This window comes from Coregonus lavaretus (genome assembly GCF_964263955.1).
Source record: "Coregonus lavaretus genome assembly, contig: HAP1_SCAFFOLD_4665, whole genome shotgun sequence".
Lineage (NCBI taxonomy): Eukaryota > Metazoa > Chordata > Actinopteri > Salmoniformes > Salmonidae > Coregonus > Coregonus lavaretus.
The window spans coordinates 1-21,972 of NW_028161920.1; the positions used below are offsets into that span (position 1 = coordinate 1).

Consider the following 21,972-nt stretch of genomic DNA (forward strand, 5'->3'; position numbering starts at 1 on the left):
TATCCCATTGTGTAGTAAGCCCTGTCTGTGTTATCCATGTCCCTGTCCCTGTCCTGTCCCTGTCTTCCCCTTCCCAAAGAGGAGAGACTAGAGGTTGTCCCTACTTCCCCTGAGGAGGAGGAGGAGGAGGTTACCCAAGTCCAAGCAGCTCCTGAGGAGGAGCATCCAGGTCAACAGGGGGAGGATTCTGATCAGCAGCCCACAGACATGCTCTTAGAGCAGGTTAATATTGTAAGCGAGCCCCAGGCTTTGCCCTGTCCGCAGGCCGAGACTCATAAAGTCCACAACGGGGGAAGAAGCCATCAGGCTGAGTTGGATAAACCATCAGAGGAAGGTGTGTGTGCGTGTGTGTTTGTGTGTCTGTCTGTGTGTGTGTGTGTGTGTGTGTGTGTGTGTGTGGCGTGTGCACACGTGCATGTTTTTACTGTTTGTCTGTGTTTCCCAAGTTGCATGATTTCCTCGTCTGTTTTGATGGCTAGGCTGTGATGTGGATCTAGCTTTGTTGTGCTACTGGTTTCTTAGCTGCTGCTTCTGCTGCTTCTACAATGTGAACACATAACAGCACATTGATGTCTTGTGCTTATTGCATAAGAAGCCAATTCATTTTGTGCTTTCGTCAATGATCGAACATTTTTTTATGCGGCCCCCAGTTCACTTTTGAACTCATTGCTAAGTGTTTTTGCCAGCTACATTGCAAATGAGATGGTAAATGTTTTGAATGTCAGGTGTATTGTAAAGATTCATTGTGAATCTGTTTTTTTCCCCGTGGGGTTTTGTTTTTGGCTTTGGTACAATGTTTGTGTTCAATTGTGTCTCTGTATTATTTGCATTCAGTTTCATGTTGCTGTCATTTCATCTGACGTCAATGTAAACCCGCAGTAATATAGGAAGTACTAGGTACAACTCTGTTTTCCAATTACCTCAATTCTATCTCTATGACACTCCTGACACTGAGTTATACTCACCTTCGTTTTCTACATTTTCATCCTTTAATAAGATCTTCCTAAACATTTACTCATTTGAGTTTGTAGTTAGAATCAACATCATAAAATATTCTGTATATATAGTCAATATGAAACATGTTACATTCATTGTATCCTAAATTAATTCACCACAAAGGCTATCCTCGCACGAGGTAGCACAGTAATTCAAGTTTACTTAAAGTGCCACTATCTTCTTGAATATTTCAGATGAATTCTAAATATCCCATGTCATTCAAGTCATGCTCTTCATTCAGTCATTCTGTTCCTGCACGCCATCCCAATGTCATGGAACTGCACTGGGCTGCAATCATGGTCCCAGTGCCCAAAGAGAGAATGCTGTGTGCCGTACATTCTGCTTGATGGACAGCTATCCATATGAAGAGGTGCTTTGCTTGTCTGTGCTGTCTGTAGCTTGTGGAAACTGCAAAGAAAGAAAGAAAGCTGAGCTAGTGTAACTCATCAGCAGCACAGACCACTGCAGATTTACTTCCAGACCTGCCGGTGAACCCAGAGAAGCCTCGTTCCGACAATCCTGCCATGGCAGAGGAGCACCCACGGGGGGCACTGCCACCGCAGAGCCCGGTGGCCGCCACCGCAGAGACAGAAACACCCGAGGGAGCAGAGAGCGCCGTGTCCATCACTGAGTCCTCCTCTGGTTCCCCCCAAAACAAATCTTTAACAGATCCTACCCCCACAGAACCCGAGAAGACAGTTCAGCCTTTAGTGGAACCAGAAAAGGGTCAAGGGACTGGAAGTACCACTAGTGTGGTTCCTGAGATAGAATACATCCCGGAGCCCAAGACCACGGCTGAGAAACAGCCCTCGGTTGAAGAGCTCGACTCAGTTCCTCTTTCAGTTGTATATGAGCCCCTGAAAGATTACATTGAGGAAGAGGAGGAAAATGATGATTATGTTACACCCAGTAAGTCAGCAAACTTTGAAAGCGTCCGTGAGGAGAAAGAGATCAAATCGGAGAAAACTGAGAAAAGAATGCTGAGTCTAGGACAATCGACCGCCAGGCCATTGTCATTTGAGACTGAGAAGATTGAAGATACTCCTCAAAGTAATATCAGTGAGGGAGAAAACCCAAAGGCACACATATCCGCTCCAGACGGTCTAAAAGACAAGCAGAGTTCGGAAGATAAGTCGGGAGTTGCTTCAAAAGATGAGTCAGGTATGACGGCCTACTTTGAGACCTCTACACAAAGGGATACTGAAGAACCAGGAGAACATGCTGAGGGTTACTATGAGCTCAGTGCTGTCAGCCAGAAGAAGCCCTCAGAGAAGGTTCTGGAGGCCGATTCAAACATTAAAATAAGCCATTCAGCACCAGAACAGACAGAATCCAGCACAACGTTGACGAGTGACAGTGCCATGGACAAACTAGAGGATCTCCCTAAGAGGAAGGATGCGTGTACTAGGCTGTCACCAGGCAAATTGTCATTGGAACAGAGAAGTCTCTCCCTGAATTTTACAATTGGCTCAATGGGTCAAGCAGGAGAGCAAAACCAGTTAAAGCTCTCATCTCTTACAGAGATCTCTTCCGGAAGCCTTGACGAAACCACAGGCTACCTTCCTGTAACCACCCCATTAGTAACATTAGAGAGACAGTTCCTTCCTGTGACTCCAGAGATAGCTATCCCAGTCCCTACCACTGAAGCCGCCACAGATCCACCTGAAGACACCACCTCCACCACCTCCAAGACAACGTGCTCTCCAAAGTTGTCACTCTCACCCATGAAGCAACACTACACTAATTTGAACGACCCATTCAATGACCTTCCTGAGATGCTGGACCTAGCCGGTGTTAATCCCAAACCCACCCTGGAGAAGAGGGAGCTGGACCAGCATAACAGAAGGAGGTCGGTCCCTGCCTGTCCGTCTGCTGCTCTGGTGGGCAGTTCTCTGGCCAAGCTGGTACTGGGGAACCAGCAGACGCCCAAGGTGGTGGATGGAGGAGAGAGCCAGCAGGAGGAGCGTGGTTACTGTGTGTTTAGTGAGTACTCTGGTCCCATGCCCTCGCCTGCCGACCTGCACAGCCCAGTGGGCTCCCCACACCAACGGTTTCCCACAGTGACCGAAGGGGACAGTGACGAGGAACTGGGAGCCATTGCGGAAGAGGGCGAGCAAAAGGTGGCACCGCAAAAACCAAACCAGGCAGAGGATTCGGTTGGAGGAACGGTTAAGCCAACTTTGGTGCTTGAAAGAGCTGTCACGGCAGGTGTCAAACCGGATCGTCTGAGGATCCCTGTGGCTCCATCCAAAGACAAACTGACAGAGTTCCGACTTGAGAGTGGTCTTCCTGGGGACATCAAAACCCAAGCCATTCCTGAGGTGGAGTTGGAGCAGGACCTCTCCAGAGAAGCGTCCCCCATCCCACCAGACTTCGCATTTACTTTCGGCACTGAGGCGAAGGACGCCAAGCTTCGTGCGACCCCTGAGTCTCCAGCAAAAAAGGCTGCCACTGTGGAAGGAACCAAAGCTGAGGAAACCACAGCGGAAGTCAAAGCAGAGGTGGCGTCAGCAAGGATTGGGAAGAGTCAGAAGACTGGTCATGAAAAGCCAGAGATGGAGAAAGTGGAGGAGAACTCAGACCCAGACCATCAGGACGCTGTTGAAGACGTACAGCCAAAGGATGTTCAAGGACCAGAGAGAGAAAAGAAAGAAAGACCCGTGACATCATCACCAGAATCATTAGTGGAGATCATCAATGCGCAGGAGAAGAAGCGTGAAAGCGAACCAGAGGCGTCAACAGTACCAGTGGAGGCTGCCGTTCCAAAAGAAGAGGGCAAGACCAAAGCCGAAGAAACATCACCAACACCCTCTAACGTGAGCACTGCGGAAGTGGAGGAAGCCACAGAGCAGCAACAAGAGAAAAGTCCAGAGAAAAGGGTTTCTGTAAGTTCTCCAGTTATAGTCATACCTCAGGCACAGGTTGAGGAAGAGGAGGAAGACGATATAGAAGTAGCTGAGGAAGTCTTGGAGGAAGTTGAAGGCCCTCCTGTACTGCTCAAGGAGAAAGAGCAGGAGAGTCACCCTGTGGAGAAGCAGGAGGAGATGGCAGAAGAGGTGAGGGTGGTGGATGGGGCAGAGGAGGTGACTGTTGAAAATCCTAAAGACTTGGAGATTACTGTTTCTGCGGCTGACGAATCATGTGATGCTACTGCCCCAACCATTGATGAAGGGGATTATGCCGATCACATCTCTCATCTATCTGCCTGCTCTGACAACGACCAGCCACAAACCCTCGACGGACAGGAGGAAGAGAAGAATGAAGTGGAGGATAAAGAAGGGGTGGTGCTGCAGGAGGAGGAGGAGTCCGGTGAGGTGGGGCAGGAGACGGAGACCTCAGACGTACTGCAGAGCCAGACCGACGAGACCACCGCTCACGACGAGACCACCATGGATGTCTCCATGTTAGACACCGACAGTGGCTGGGTGGACTCTCAAGGTAGTAGTCCCAAATCGTGCATGCAATTACTAAAATGCAAATGCAAAATATTAGCTTCACATGTTTTTTGTCTCCATTGCGTAACTCACACATTTAAGTGTTATTAACAACAACAAACAAGCGTCTTAACTGGACTATGAACAACAATACACAATCTATATCGTGGAAATCTTCAAATGTACTTTATACACAGATGGTCCATTCTAGTCAATATAGATCATGTGCAACATAGGACATATGGGCCCGGTGTATGTGGGCTTAGCCCTCCTGTCCTATCTCACTCCCTATGCTACAGATGATGACAGAAGCCTAATGACAGAGCAGATTGAAGCTCTGCCCAAAACACAGAGTCCTGTCAAGACTCCCCTGGTAGAGAGACCCTCTAATAAACGACCCCCCGGCAGAGGACAGGGGCGCGTCTCCACCCCCGAGCGCAAACCCACCCGCAGAGTGCCCATCAGTCGTCGTCCGAAGGAGGAGGAGAAGAAGAAGAAAGGTTTCTAGTTCTAGAATGTTAGATTGTCAATGTTGTTCTGTTATTTACTGGATATATCTGTGGTACTACTGAACATCACTTCTGTCATGGAAGTCTTTTAAACTGGGAGGGATTTGGTTTAGTTTTATTACACAATTTGTAAATGACAATGTTATCACCTCTTCAAGTTCTTGAGACCCATACTGTGTGTTGGTTAAATGGGAATTGTACCATGCTATAACAGATGTCCACTTCCTTCCTGTTGTTAACCCTGTCTTCCCTCTCTGCTAGCGGGGACGAAGAGAACTGAACAGTGTAAGGTATCAGTCCTCCAGAGTCACTCTCCCACTCGGAGGAGTGTAGTCAAAGCTGCTACATTCAGACAATCTAGACCTGCTTCGCACCACGGCTCTGCTAGATGCAAGCCACCAGGTGACCTACCTACCGTCCTCACAACAGCGAAACCGATGCAATGTAGCTGGCCAAAAACATCATGTGCACTGCAGACCCATCTCTAGATGTTTCTCTGTTGTTCATAGTTTTTCTTCTCCCATTTTATTACTGTATTGGTCATTATGTTTTGTTTTTGAGAATCATGAGATCATGTTGCATTATGCTCATCCAAGCTGTAAGCTCCATGTTTGGGGAGTGGTTGTGCTTTGTGAGGACAATGTGCTACTATGGTTGTGCTTTGTGAGGACCATGTGCTACTATCCCAGCTAGCACATAACGTTCTGAAAACCATATGTTTCTTAGAGCTTGGTGAGAGCATACAACCTTCCCTCAAAGTTCTGGGAATGGTGCAGGATAGTTGCTTGGCTTTGGAACATTCTCAGCACATTTAAGGAATTTGACAAAAAAAAAACGTTATTTTCTTGGTATTGCATTACTTTAACAGAACGTTTCCTAAAAGTTCAAACATGGTTACATTTCATTTCAATGTAGGTAATGTTCTAGGAACGTTCTCTAACTGGTTTGACATTGGGAATGTTTTTAAATAGTTCAGAGAACATTAAGAAATAACATTCCTACAGTGCGGAAAGAAAGTATTTAGTCAGCCACCAATTGTGCAAGTTCTCACACTTAAAAAGATGAGAGAGGCCTGTAATTTTCATAATAGGTACACGTCAACTATGACAGACAAAATGAGGAAAAAAAATCCAGAAAATCACATTGTAGGATTTTTAATGAATTTATTTGTAAATTATGGTGGAAAATAAGTATTTGGTCACCTACAAACAAGCAAGATTTCTGGCTCTCTCAGACCTGTAACTTCTTCTTTAATAGGCTCCTCTGTCCTCCACTCGTTACCTGTATTAATGGCACCTGTTTGAACTTGTTATCAGTATAAAAGACACCTGTCCACAACCTCAAACAGTCACACTCCAAACTCCACTATGGCCAAGACCAAAGAGCTGTCAAAGGACACCAGAAACAAAATTGTAGACCTGCACCAGGCTGGGAAGACTGAATCTGCAATAGGTAAGCAGCTTGGTTTGAAGAAATCAACTGTGGGAGCAATTATTAGGAAATGGAATACATACAAGACCACTGATAATCTCCCTCGATCTGGGGCTCCACGCAAGATCTCACCCCTTGGGGTCAAAATGATCACAAGAACGGTGAGCAAAAATCCCAGAACCACACGGGGGGACCTAGTGAATGACCTGCAGAGAGCTGGGACCAAAGTAACAAAGCCTACCATCAGTAACACACTACGCCGCCAGGGACTCAAATCCTGCAGTTCCAGACATGTCCCCCTGCTTAAGCCAGTACATGTCCAGGTCCGTCTGAAGTTTGCTAGAGTGCATTTGGATGATCCAGAAGAGGATTGGGAGAATGTCATATGGTCAGATGAAACCAAAATAGAACTTTTTGGTAAAAACTCAACTCGTCGTGTTTGGAGGACAAAGAATGCTGAGTTGCATCCTAAGAACACCATACCTACTGTGAAGCATGGGGGTGGAAACATCATGCTTTGGGGCTGTTTTTCTGCAAAGGGACCAGGACGACTGATCCGTGTAAAGGAAAGAATGAATGGGGCCATGTATCGTGAGATTTTGAGTGAAAACCTCCTTCCATCAGCAAGGGCATTGAAGATGAAACGTGGCTGGGTCTTTCAGCATGACAATGATCCCAAACACACCGCCCGGGCAACGAAGGAGTGGCTTCGTAAGAAGCATTTCAAGGTCCTGGAGTGGCCTAGCCAGTCTCCAGATCTCAACCCCATAGAAAATCTTTGGAGGGAGTTGAAAGTCTGTGTTGCCCAGCGACAGCCCCAAAACACCACTGCTCTAGAGGAGATCTGCATGGAGGAATGGGCCAAAATACCAGCAACAGTGTGTGAAAACCTTGTGAAGACTTACAGAAAACGTTTGACCTGTGTCATTGCCAACAAAGGGTATATAACAAAGTATTGAGAAACTTTTGTTATTGACCAAATACTTATTTTCCACCATAATTTGCAAATAAATTCATTAAAAATTCTACAATGTGATTTTCTGGATTTTTTTTCTCATTTTGTCTGTTATAGTTGACATGTACCTATGATGAAAATTACAGGCCTCTCTCATCTTTTTAAGTGGGAGAACTTGCACAATTGGTGGCTGACTAAATACTTTTTTTCCCCACTGTATGTGGGAATTTCAGTACTTCAGCATAACGTTTCCTACAGGTTTACTCATGGTTCTATTTAAAGTCATGTTCTAAAATTGTTCAGAAAATGTTAAGAAAACATTCCATAAAAACCACACGACAACTTTAGAGATCAAAGAATGTTATTTTAAAACATATGCATTCCGTTCTCAGCATCAATAAAACTCTCTCTATCCTCTATCTTGTTTTGTGTGTTCAGGTGTGTTGGCCGCGCCCACTAATTTGCCACACCTGAGGTTAATGAGTGCTTCTTTCCTTTGTAATGGGGTCTGTTTGAATAGACTAAAATTACCAGCTATGAGTAAAACAAAACATGGCATGCTAGCTACATCCTGGTGGCGCAGTGGACTAATTCCATGGATAGAGAACAGAAGATCATAGGTTCAAATCTCACTGATTCAATGTCACAATAAAGGTGTTTGCATGATTAATGCCAAAGGAAATTAATTTCTATATGTGCTTGGAGTTCCAAAAAGTTAACCCAAACTAAGCTAGCAGTGTTATTAAAAGCCTATTAAAACATTCAGTGAAAGTTTTAAGGAAATTATTAAAAAACCTCCAAATAACCTATAGTTTTCATTCTCAGAGCGTAAATACAACCTCTCAGGAAAACTTTCGTTTTTAAAATGTACGTTCCCAGAACAGGCAAAATGTTCACTTCCGTTCTCTGAACATTAAAAAACGCTCAGTTTTACCAGTCAGAATACTTATGGCTTCTTTCCCAGAACCAATGGGAAACCAAAAATGTACGTTCCCACAACTTCCAAGGAACCAATGTGCTAGCTTGGATGGTTTTGTATTGAGCCACAGTACTATACCTTGCTCTTCTGTTTGGTGGAAGTGATTGGCAGGTGTCTGACTGGGGTGCTGCTGTGTGAACTGAAATATGGGTGAATTTGGTCAGGAACAAATGAGCCTGACAGAAATGCTTCCTTCAAGATTTGCAATAAGAATGCATCAGTTCTGTATTAGGAGGTTTTCTGCTTCAGTGGTTAAAGATAGATTGCACTGGCTGTGTGTGTGGACTGTGTGTGTGTTCGAGTGTTTGAGATTATTTATGGGTTGTACTCTGTTCTCTGGTATCTGGCATCTGCTGCATTCGCTCAACTCATTGCGGCCGCTGTGCGTTTCTGTTGGCTGATATCGCCCTCTGCTGGCCTAGCTCTGACAGTTGATTCTCTCTCTCTCTTTCTCTCTCTCTCTCTCTCTCTCTCTCTCTCTCTCTCCTCCCTCTCTCTTCCCTCTCTCTCTCTCTCTCTCTCCTCCCTCTCTCTCTCTCTCTCTGTCTCTCTCTCTCTCTCTCTCTCTCTCTCTCTCTCTCTCTCTCTCTCTCTCTCTCTCTCTCCTCAGCCATGGAGGACCGGCAGCCTCTTAATGTGGCCCACCAATCCCGGGAAAGGACCTCTGTAAGTAATAATGTATAACATACCGATGTCACATTCTGTTGTCACTGACATCCCTGTCTTAGTATTTCATTATTTTCCCATCGCTCATCTCCTGTCTGTCATTCTGTCTATTATTTGTCCATCTCTCTGTCTGTCCTGCATGCCATGCGTTCATCCTACCTGCGTTGCCATGGCTACCGTCTAGAGCCTCACACGCACTGCCTTAAAAAACCATCGACTAACCAGGGGGCTAGAGGACCTGTCTCCCAGGCCCAACTCTGCATGCTCCCACACTAAACGCAAACCCTTAGTGGAGGCGGAGTTATGCGGGCCACGCCCCTCCTCCGCATGCTCGGGCAGAAACTCCCCCTCCCCCTCACTGCAGAGGCGGGGGCGGAGGGAAGAGAAGGTAAGGAGGAGGGGCAAAGGAAAAGACACACCCTTTACAGCAGTACCCTCCCTCCTTCCTTATCGTGCAGTACACACCCTTTAGAGCAGTACCCTCCCTCCTTCCTTATCGTGCAGTACACACCCTTTACAGCAGTACCCTCCCTCCTTCCTTATCGTGCAGTACACACCCTTTACAGCAGTACCCTCCCTCCTTCCTTATCGTGCAGTACACACCCTTTACAGCAGTACCCTCCCTTCTTCCTTATCGTGCAGTACACACCCTTTACAGCAGTACCCTCCCTCCTTCCTTATCGTGCAGTACACACCCTTTAGAGCAGTACCCTCCCTCCTTCCTTATCGTGCAGTACACACCCTTTACAGCAGTACCCTCCCTTCTTCCTTATCGTGCAGTACACACCCTTTACAGCAGTACCCTCCCTTCTTCCTTATCGTGCAGTACACACCCTTTAGAGCAGTACCCTCCCTTCTTCCTTATCATGCAGTACACACCCTTTAGAGCAGTACCCTCCCTCCTTCCTTATCGTGCAGTACACACCCTTTACAGCAGTACCCTCCCTCCTTCCTTATCATACAGTACACACCCTTTACAGCAGTACCCTCCCTCCTTCCTTATCATACAGTACACACCCTTTACAGCAGTACCCTCCCTCCTTCCTTATCATACAGTACACACCCTTTACAGCAGTACCCTCCCTCCTTCCTTATCGTGCAGTACACACCCTTTACAGCAGTACCCTCCCTCCTTCCTTATCGTGCAGTACACACCCTTTACAGCAGTACCCTCCCTCCTTCCTTGTCGTGCAGTACACACCCTTTACAGCAGTACTATCCCTCCTTCCTTATCGTGTAGTACACACCCTTTAGAGCAGTACCCTCCCTCCTTCCTTATCGTGCAGTACACACCCTTTACAGCAGTACCCTCCCTCCTTCCTTATCGTGCCGTACACACCCTTTAGAGCAGTACCCTCCCTTCTTCCTTATCGTGCAGTACACACCCTTTAGAGCAGTACCCTCCCTCCTTCCTTATCGTGCAGTACACACCCTTTACAGCAGTACCCTCCCTCCTTCCTTATCGTGCAGTACACACCCTTTACAGCAGTACCCTCCCTCCTTCCTTATCGTGCAGTACACACCCTTTAGAGCAGTACCCTCCCTCCTTCCTTATCGTGCAGTACACACCCTTTACAGCAGTACCCTCCCTTCTTCCTTATCGTGCAGTACACACCCTTTACAGCAGTACCCTCCCTTCTTCCTTATCGTGCAGTACACACCCTTTAGAGCAGTACCCTCCCTTCTTCCTTATCATGCAGTACACACCCTTTAGAGCAGTACCCTCCCTCCTTCCTTATCGTGCAGTACACACCCTTTACAGCAGTACCCTCCCTCCTTCCTTATCATGCAGTCTGTATAGGTGCAATTCATTCCATATTGGTAATGTCAGAGATGTTTGTTCGTTTTTTGTCCATTAATTCTCACAACCACACAATTGGGTATTACAAGCGGTTTAATTTAGTTCTCAGCATTCAAGTGTTGTCGGTAGGTCGTTGTTAGATCTATGGCATGTGTTTGTATCCGTGTCTGTTAAGTGCTCATACATGTACTGTATGTTGTGTGTGACAGGAGGGTACCTACCGGAGCCCAGAAAAGAGGTCCTCTCTGCCCAGGCCTGCCTCCTCCCTGCCCCGCCGTGCCCCCCCAGCAGAGCAGGACAACACCAGCCCTGCACCCCGCAGGCCCACCTGTAAGTAACCCTCCCCTCCACACACCTCCACACGCTGTTTCTTCAGACAGATGAAATACTGCCATATTAACCAGTATGATCACATTTCACCACCAATAACCACGCATTAGACAGAACAGTATAGCACATTTGCTATTGAATCTGTTGATGATACTATGTGTAAAGACACCCTGTCCTCTCTTAGTACGTGCTTTCCCTTTTCACAAGTCTTGAAAATATCCCGTACAGCTAACAACAATCAATATTTTCTGTGACCGCTATCTAATACTCTCCTCAACTCAACTCTGTTTCTCTCTTAACTCAACAACTATCCTCTCCTTAACTCAACTCTGTTTCTCTCTTAACTCAACAACTATCCTCTCCTTAACTCAACTCTGTTTCTCTCTTAACTCAACAACTATCCTCTCCTCAACTCAACTCTGTTTCTCTCTTAACTCAACAACTATCCTCTCCTTAACTCAACTCTGTTTCTCTCTTAACTCAACAACTATCCTCTCCTCTACTCAACTCTGTTTCTCTCTTAACTCAACAACTATCCTCTCCTCAACTCAACTCTGTTTCTCTCTTAACTCAACAACTATCCTCTCCTTAACTCTGTTTCTCTCTTAACTCAACAACTATCCTCTCCTTAACTCAACTCTGTTTCTCTCTTAACTCAACAACTATCCTCTCCTCAACTCAACTATGTTTCTCTCTTAACTCAACAACTATCCTCTCCTTAACTCAACTCTGTTTCTCTCTTAACTCAACAACTATCCTCTCCTCAACTCAACTCTGTTTCTCTCTTAACTCAACAACTATCCTCTCCTCAACTCAACTCTGTTTCTCTCTTAACTCAACAACTATCCTCTCCTCAACTCAACTCTGTTTCTCTCTTAACTCAACAACTATCCTCTCCTCAACTCAACTCTGTTTCTCTCTTAACTCAACAACTATCCTATCCTCTCCTCAACTCAACTGTTTCTCTCTTAACTCAACAACTATTCTATCCCCTTCACTCCTCTAACTCCTCCTCCTCTTCTCCTCTAACTTCTCCTCTTCTCCTCTAACTCCTCCTCCTCCTCTAACCCCTCCTCCTCTTATCATCTAACTCCTCCTCTTATCCTCTAACCCCTCCTCCTCTTATCCTCTAACTCCTCCCCCTCTTATCCTCTAACTCCTCCTCCTCCCTCTCCTCCTCCTCCTCTAACTCCTCCTCCTTTTCTCCTCTAACTCCTCCTACTCCTCCCTCTTCTCCCTGTAGCGATTCAAACTGAGCCCAGAGGGGAGCACAGGTCTGGGAGGTCCCCTAGTATCGCAGGTAGATCACAGATAGATCCATTCTGTCATCCACACCACGCCCTGGCTGTCTCTCACTAGCTTTGATAGATTCACTCTGTCATCCACACCACGCCCTGGCTGTCTCTCACTAGCTTTGATAGATTCACTCTGTCATCCACACCACGCCCTGGCTGTCTCTCACTAGCTTTGATAGATTCACTCTGTCATCCACACCACGCCCTGGCTGTCTCTCACTAGCTTTGGTCCTGTTCGCCTGCTAAGACGTTGCTGATGCATGCCAGATCAAAGGTATTTTACTTATCAGTTAACCACATCATATCTTATAGCAGTCTGGTGCCCAACGGCAAAGTCAATGATGTGGCACGCAGCCATTGGTTGATACATGCAACGTCTAAGCAGGGGAACGCGAGCTCTGTCTGCATGTTTATCAATCAGCCATTTTGTTTTGTCTTATTGAGGAAGTCTGTAAAAGTATTATGTAAAAGTATTATGTATTATGTCCTAGCTGCTAGCAAATGCATCACAATCATTCATGCTGTATAGTTATTGGGTTATTTTGCCAGCCTGCTTCATTGTGTTCTGTTTTAGTTTTATTCCGTCTCAGCTACTTGGTGTCAAGGTCTTGTTTGTCAAGGTAGTGTTTGCCATCAAGTTGAAGTTGTGTGTCATTACGCTGCTCATCAGACATGAGTCCATTCAGGAGACAAAGCTGTCCTCTCCCTGTTTCTCTCTCTCTCTCTCTCTCTCTCTCTCTCTCTCTCTCTCTCTCTCTCTCTCTCTCTCTCTCTCTCTCTCTGTCTCTCTGTCTCCTGTCTCTCTGTCTCTCTGTCTCTGTCACAGTTCCTCCCTGACCTCTGTTACCTCTCTGTTTCCCACCCAGCCGGCACAAACTCGTCGGCTCGTTCCCGTTCGGCCCGGAGCGGAGCCTCCACCCCCCACACCCCCGGCTCCACAGCGGTCACCCCAGGCACCCCACCCAGCTACTCCTGCCGCACCCCTGGGAGTCGCACCCCCGGCAGCCACACACCCAAGTCTCTCAGGTTGGTAGTCTAGACGTTAGAGAAGTCGGCCAGCAACCAGAGGGTCACCGGTTCGAATCCCACATAGACCATGAAAGCTTGTGTGTGTGTGCTTGCATGCTTGCATACGTGTGTGTGTCTCAGGGATTTGGGTTTGTAAGCAAAATGACATATGACATAACAAAATGACATTTCTCTGCAAGAAAGTAGACAATATAGTTGTTCTGTTGTTCTATTCAGCCTCCTCACTCAGGAGAAGAAGTTTGCTGTGATCCGCACGCCGCCCAAGTCACCCTCCACCACTCCCAAGCAGCTGCGCGTCCTCAACCAGCCCCTGCCCGACCTGAAGAACATCAAGTCCAAGATCGGCTCCACAGACAACATGAAGTACCAGCCCAAAGGTGGACAGGTGAGATGGAAACCACTCAGCATAGGGGATATGGCCTGTGTTGAATACCACTGTGGTCACCAGTCTTGGCTCTCTTGCGGTCTCTCTGTCTGTTTCTCTTTCTCTCTTTCTCTCTCGCTCTCTCTCTCTCTTCTCCCCCCACCTCTCTCTTTCTCTGTTCTACAGTGGCTGCCTCCCTCTCTCTGCTGACTGTCCTCTAACCACCACTCTCCTCTCCTCTCCTCATTTCTCTCCTCTTCATCATGAAGCATCTGTCTCTAGTCCTTCTACGTTGCACCAGCCCGCCCACATTCTCAGTCTCCCACTCCCTGTATGTGCTGTATCTCCATCTCTGCCAAAGCAAATGTTTACCCTCACCTTCTCATTGGTCAAGGGTTGTTTACCCTCTGGTTCGATTGGTTGAGAGTTGTTTGCCCTCTGGTCTGATTGGTTGAGGGTTGTTTGACCTCTGGCATGATAAGGAGAGGTGGATTTGAACCAGAAGCCATAAACTAAAGACCCCAGTCTGTAGTCATTTCAGCTTCATGGAAGTGTACAGCTAGCCTTGTTCTAGATCTGTTTGTTCTGTCTTACCAACTCCTTTCATCGTTTGGAATCAGGCCAGGATTACCGAACAGTAAAAAACAAATGGGCTGGGTGCCCCCTTGAGGTCGGGGGCCCCCCAGTTAGCACGTCACAAGCAATGGCAAAATGTGTCGAATTGGAGGTAATTAGCTTTAAAACTGCTAAATGTTCTCTCAGCCTCATGACAAGATGTGTAGAATAGCATTATAAAACTTCAAATGCTTCTCTCTGCACCATGGCAAAAATGTGTTGAAAAGTTAAATGGTTTCCCCCCCCCCCAAAAAAAATCTGCTTTCTTAAAAATAAGTTTGTCCGGCCCTGTTTACCATGACAACAATGGGAGTTGCCTATACAGCAAAAACAGATCTGAGACCAGGATGTACGTGACATTAAGGCAGGGAAATAGCCTACACACAAGTACCAGTGGCTGTGTTCTTGTGGTAGTTTCTTCCTCATTCCCTACTCTGACAGATGGCGTTAGCCAGAGAGGTCTTTAGCTCAAGCAGATAACACTCACTCACTCACTCACTCACTCACTCACTCACTCACTCACTCACTCACTGTGTACATATTTAACAAGCAAGCTGAGCCTAAAACAGACATACAGTATTTGCTGTTATATAAACCTTTCACAAGGCCCTCTCATAATGAATGAAGAATCTCTATTGGCTATGGAGGTTAGTTTTCGTCCATGATGTTGAATGACCTTTGTTCTGTGAGAGGAGTGAAAGACAGGGCTGAGTTTAATGAGCTCAAGTCTGGTGTTGCAGACAGGACGAAGGCTCAGGGCTTCAGTACAGAACTGTGATGGGTGATTTGAAGTCAGGCGCAGGAGGGTAAATCACAGAATACAGAGTTTATTCCGGAATACAGAGTTACGCAGAAATGCAGACTTACGCAGAAATGCATCAAACAGTCCAGTGCGCAAAACAGGCACACAGGGAAATTATCCCCTGGCAATACAGAATACACGGCGCTCAACTGAGCTACGCTCTCCTCACAATAAACAATCACCCACAAGGACAAGGGGGCAGAGGGAACACTTATACACGTACTAATGAGGGGATATGAACCAGGTGTGTGTAATAAACAAGACAAAACAAATGGAATGATGAGATGAGGAGCGGCAGTGGCTAGAAGGCCGGTGGCGACGAACGCCGAAGCCTGCCCGAACCAGGAGAGGAGGCAGCTTCGGAGGAAGTCGTGACAAGAACACCCAGCCTCAGTGAAGATTAGAAAACGTAATGAAACAGAATAATCACAGAATAATTGGTTAATCTCATAATTAATCCAAAACATTCTATCTTCCAATGGAAAATCTCTATTTTGGTATTGTGATTTCACTGCAATATTTTGTAGTGATCTGTAACCCATCTATGAGTCCACCCACTTGTATTTGCTGTAGACAGCTATTTAGGAACCATATTTAGAAACTCTGGCTCTTTGACCTTGACTGACCTTGTAGAGATGGTCGCGTTTTAGCAGCTTTAGAATCGGCAAAACAGATTAGGTGCAAAGCACTGGTGCATGTGTGTGTGTATTTAAGTATGCGTTTGACTGTGTGTATTCCCACTTGTGTGTGTGTGTCTGCGTTTAATTGGCACACACGTGTGTGTCCTCAGGTGACAGGAGAATCCAGGTCAGAGTCTGGTTGATGAAAGACTAGGTCTGTAGGCCAGGGTTCTCCTTTCCAGAGACATACCAGCTTGTGTTCACTCATTGACTCATGTCTTATGGTTGACACGTCCCTTGTGATCGCTACACGGTATAGGTCTTGCCAGTCCTGTATTTCAGACAATGATTCGTTTTTTTACGGAAACCATTACACTAAGCACTGCATGACCATCCGTCACATATACACTGAGTGTACAAAACATTAAGAACACCTTCCTAATATTGAGTTGAGGCTGTTCTGCCCTCAGAACAGCCTCAAGTCATCGGGGCATGGACTCTACAAGCTGTCGAAAGCGTTCCACAGGGATGCTGGCCCATGTTGACTCCAATGCTTCCCACAGTTGTGTCAGGTTGGCTGGATGTCCTTTGGGTGGTGGACCATTCTTGATACACACGGGAAACTGTTGAGCGTGAAAAACCCAGCAGTGTTGCTACCCCGTTTAATGGCACTTAAATGTTTTGTCTTGCCCATTCACCGTCTGAATGGCACACATAAACAATCCATGTCTCAATTGTCTCAAGGCTTAAAAATCCTTCTTTAACTTGTCTCCTCCCCTTCATCTACACTGATTGAAGTGGATTTAACAAGTGACATCAATAAGGAATCGTAGATTTCACCTGGATTCACCTGGTCAGTCTATGTCATGTTGTTCTTAATGTTTTGTACACTCAATGTACATAATATGATTATCATTCCGAATAAATATCAATATACAGATACTGTACATACTAATGTAAACGCAAGTACCGGGCGGCAGGTAGCCTAGCGGTTAAGAGCGTTGGGACAGTAACTCAAAGGTTGCTGGTTCGTATCCCTGAGCCAACTAGGTGAAAAATCTGTCGATTTGCCCTTGAGGAAGGCATTTAACCTTAATTGCTCATGTAAGTCGCTCTGGAAAAGTGTCTGCTAAATGACAATAAAATTGATAAAACTAAAATTACACATTGAGCTATTCACACATTTTATAAAGAGGCATATGCGTTCTTTTGTTGGTTTGTGATTTTTTCTAAGCTAATCAAATCACAATTTATTTGTCACATGCACCGAATACAACCGGTGTAGACCTTACAGTGAAATGCTTACTTACAAGCCCTTAACCAACAATGCAGTTTTAAGAAAAATAAGTGTTAAGTAAAAAATGTAAATAACAAATAATTAAAGAGCAGCAGTAAAATAACAGTATTGAGGTTATATACAGGGGGTACCGGTACAGAGTCAATGTGCAGCGGCACAGGTTAGTCGAGGTAATTGAGGTAATATGTACATGTAGGTAGAGGTAAAGTGCATAGATAATAAACAGAGAGTAGCAGCAGTGTAAAAAGATGGGGTGGAGGGGGGGGACGACGACAATGCAAATAGTCCAGGTAGCCATTTGATTAGCTGTTCAGGAGTCTTATGGCTTGGGGGAAGAAGCTGGGGGAAGAAGATTTAGATTTTAAACCAGAAGGTGAACTTCAGTCGTGTTTTATCAAAGTGTGGATCGAAGGATAATCTGAAGCACTCTCCCTGTGGAGGCAGTGTCACTCTCCCTGTGGAGGCAGTGTCACTCTCCCTGTGGAGGCAGTGTCACTCTCCCTGTGGAGGCAGTGTCACTCTCCCTGTGGAGGCAGTGTCACTCTCCCTGTGGAGGCAGTGTCACTCTCCCTGTGGAGGCAGTGTTTGTACTGCTTTGCTTTCTCTCCTTTCTCTCTTTTCCTACCTTGATTTTCCTCTCTTTTATCTGGCTTTTTCTCAAGCCTTTCTTTCAGACGGGTTCCCCGGTCCTTTTTCTTGCCTCTGGTTTCATTGCTACTGTGTGATTTCTCTATTTGATCTGTTAGTCAGTCTGTATTTGATCTGTTAGTCAGTCTGTATTTGATCTGTTAGTCAGTCTGTATTGAGTGTGTGCTTCATGTACCACGGTCATTCTCTTCAAAACAGGGTACATTTGAGGAGCAGAATGACGTCACAACGACATTAACGTTTTGATATCCCACGTTCCTATTATATTATATCAATGTCCTCCTACTATGTCCTCCTGCTATGTCCTCCAACTATGTCCTCCTACTATGTCCTCCTGCTATGTCCTCCAACTATGTCCTCCAACTATGTCCTCCAACTATGTCCTCCTACTATGTCCTCCTACTATGTCCTCCAACTATGTCATCCTACTATGTCCTCCTACTATGTCCTCCAACTATGTCCTCCTGCTATGTCCTCCTGCTATGTCCTCCAACTATGTCCTCCTGCTATGTCCTCCTGCTATGTCCTCCAACTATGTCCTCCAACTATGTCCTCCTGCTATGTCCTCCAACTATGTCCTCCTACTATGGCATTGGAGTCCCATGTGAATGAACGAATGGATGGGTTAATTAATGAATTAATTAATTTATGGATTAATTTATGGATTAATTAATTTATGGATGGATGGATGAATTAATAGGTAAATGAATGAATGAATGAATGAATGAATGAATGAATGAATGAATGAATGGGCGAGCTAGCGAATAAACCACGGAACTAACAAATTCGAATAAACAAAGGAATGAATGTCAGAGTATTACAGTGTATGGATGCTGTCGTCCTCAGGTCTTCATTCCAAGTGTTAAACTGGACTTTAGCCATGTCCAGTCTAAGTGTGGCTCCCTGGACAAAATCCAGTACGCACCCACCGGGGGAAACGTGAGTGTCCCAACACAGTGTGTTTACACACCCTGCTCTAACCAACCTCCCTCACTTTCACTCACTAACCAATAAGCATGGATGGTAGTGAATCGTGGTATCACTGTGACAGAGATTTCTATCGCTGTGCTTTGTGTCTTGATTAATAAAGACATGACGATTTGGCTTTTTAATCATATTCATTACTCAGTTTAGTTTTCAGTTAAGTCTTGGCACAAAGCACAGCAATCTAACCTCATAGTGGTTTTCTGTACAGTGCCCTGTCTGTGCATGCAGGGTCATCAAAAAATCTCCTAACATAGTCTTTTAACTGTATGTATCCAGTCACACCAGCCAAAAACGTCACTCAAAGGACACCTGGCCCACTCACCTATTGTTCATCTAGCATCAGGGACTGACTAAAAATAAACACTAAAGATCAATTAAAACTCCTGTTCTCTGACTGCTTTGATGTGCTGGATTAATTGGTTGATTGTGGTAGATTGGCTGGTTTCAGTTGATTGTGTGATGTCAGTTTTGTCTTGTGTGATGTCAGTTTTGTCTTGTGTGATGTCAGTGTCGTCTTGTGTGATGTCAGTGTCGTCTTGTGTGATGTCAGTGTCGTCTTGTGTGATGTCAGTGTCGTCTTGTGTGATGTCAGTGTCGTCTTGTGTGATGTCAATGTCGTCTTGTGTGATGTTCATTATCATCTTGTGTGATGTCAGTGTCGTCTTGTGTGATGTCAGTGTCGTCTTGTGTGATGTCAGTGTCATCTTGTGTGATGTCAGTTTCGTCTTGTGTGATGTTGTCTGTCACGTGTTGGGGGATTGTTTCACTTTCTTTATCCACAGATTTGTAAATTGTGACTTTATTCAGATTTAGTTTGACAACTTGTTGACTATCTACTCATTTTACTCTAAAACGTTCCTATGAGGAGAAAATCCATAATCAATAATCATATCCTGGTCTCTTCCAACTGTCTCTATTTAATGAGGTGGTTTACAGTGGTGATGTAGTGATCGGTATTCCTCAGGCAGTTTGTTTCACAGATTGATTATGTCGTTAATATTAATTAATAATTAATTAATTAATATTAATATGCCATTTAGCAGACGCTTTTATCCAAAGCGACTTACAGTCATGCGTGCATACATTTTTGTGTGTGGGTGGTCCCGGGGATCGAACCCACTACCTTGGCGTTACAAGCGCCGTGCTCTACCAGTTGAGCTACAGAGGACCACAATCGTTAATCTGTTGGGTGCTACTCTCTGTTCTTCCTTAAGTGTATGCATTTTTTATTAATAATCTTTCATTGATGATAAATAGGATACCGTAAAGTATGGTACATTTCGCAGCATTTCAAGGTGTGGTCCTACAGCCCTTCAGATCTAAAATGTGACAGTCTCTTCCTTCAGTTAGCACACAGTGCAGCATAAGACAGTGTATGTGTGCGCCTCTCACAGGTCCACATCACCACCAAGAAGATAGACCTGAGCCACATCACCTCCAAATGTGGATCAATGTCCAACATCCGTCACCGGCCAGGTAATCAGCACTTTTTTACTTGATTCATTAATATTGGGTGATTATCTAATAGAGAGATTATTCCTATCTTTTGGATGAACAGGGCATAGAACATTACATTTCTCCTTACATTTTCATACATTAAATTGTTATGCTGTACCTCAGACAAGTCACTAACTGTAGTTTAATTAGCAATGGAATATTAATCCCATTTTCTACAGGCATTTTGTCCTGTGTAGTTCAACTATTGCTTCTGTTTATATGAGTATTGATTCATTCATATCCTTTACTTCTCGTCTCCTCTTCTCTCTTCTCCTCTCTCCTCCTCTCTTCTCCTCTCTCCTCCTCTCTCCTCCTCTCTTCTCCTCTCTCATTCTCTCTTCTCCTCTCTCCTCTTTTCTTCTCCTCTCTCCTCCTCTCTTCTCCTCTCTCCTCCTCTCTTCTCTCTTCTCCTCTCTCCTCCTCTCTTCTCCTCTCTTCTCCTCTCTCCTCCTCTCTCCTCCTCTCTTCTTCTCATACAGGGGGTGGTAACGTGCGTATTGAGAGTGTGAAGCTGGACTTCAAGGACAAGGCCGAGGCCAAAGTGGGGTCACTGGCCAACGCCAGTCACACCCCCGGGGGAGGACAAATCATGGTGAGACAGTCTACAGTAAAAGGACAGTACAGGATCATGTTCATTAGGCACCAAACAGAAGAAAATGGACTGAAACAGGGAGGGACTACCTGGACTTATCCAATAAGAAACTCTCATTTTCGTTTTCCATTGCAAAATGTTTTAAAACATGTTCAGTTGCGTGCTCTAATGGACACGACCCAGGTTTACAGATGGCTTAATGGGTTAGAGCATGGTGCTGGCAACAGCAAGGTTGTGGGTTTGATTCCCACATGGACCATGGTTAACCCTCTCCTCTCTCTCGCTCTCTCTCTCAGATCGAGAGCCACAAGCTGACGTTCCGTGACACAGCCAAGGCGCGCGTGGACCACGGGGCAGACGTGATCACCCTGTCCCCAGGCGGCACGGGGGGCACATCCCCCCACCGTCTCAGCAACGTGTCGTCCACTGGCAGCCTCAACCTCCTGGACTCCCCCCAGCTGTCCACACTGGCCCAGGACGTCACCATGGCCCTGGCCAAGCAAGGCTTATGAGCCCCTTGCCTCCTCCATCACGCCCTGGTTCCTGGTCCTTCATACCCCCTGGACCTCCTGGATTCCTTAGACCCCCTGGTCTTAACAACCCCCTTCAACATTACTCCGTCGGCCCTCCACTGCAACAACCCTTCACCATCGTCACCCAAGATTAGAAACCAGACGACTGTGATCAGAGTATCAGAGTCCATCTTCCATCATTCCACTCCCCCTCCCTCGCTCCTCCATAGAAAAACATGATATTTAAACTACCACCACCAGGGGGATTTTGACTGACTCTAGGATGTTTGTTCTTCCTCTTTCTGTTCTAAGGGATGTGCTCAGCTCTGCTAGGGTGTGTTGTGTTGTTCTTTTGGCTTCTTTTCATTCCATGTTGAACTTTCTTTGGGACAGTACTGTAGATGGCCAGTGTGCTAGCTAGCTAAGGCACTGAAACAGGTGCAGTGATAATGTTGATAGGGTATCATCCGTTATCTAAGACTTTACAGTGATTCTTATTGTGTGGCAATGATCTCAACGACATTCCATTTGGCCTAAGATATTACGCGGCCCAGCCTGGTTTCATTTCCGACATACACTATATATACAAATGTTCCTAATGTTTTGTACAATC

The 21,972-nt window shown here is 45.7% G+C and overlaps 1 protein-coding gene across 1 annotated transcript; it reads left to right on the top strand.

Moving 5' to 3' along the window:
* Positions 1-36: 36 nt before the first annotated feature.
* On the top strand, positions 37-21,359 carry LOC311119953 (microtubule-associated protein 2-like; the record flags this gene model as incomplete). Its single annotated transcript, XM_084194596.1, has 14 exons — positions 37-334; positions 1,477-4,434; positions 4,730-4,930; positions 5,201-5,341; positions 8,915-8,970; positions 9,155-9,358; positions 10,981-11,101; positions 12,345-12,401; positions 13,263-13,422; positions 13,642-13,810; positions 18,618-18,710; positions 20,153-20,234; positions 20,735-20,847; positions 21,144-21,359. 14 exons carry the CDS (start codon positions 37-39, stop codon positions 21,357-21,359), a joined length of 4,869 nt encoding a protein of 1,622 aa, XP_084050722.1.
* Between the last annotated feature and the right edge of the window lie 613 nt (positions 21,360-21,972).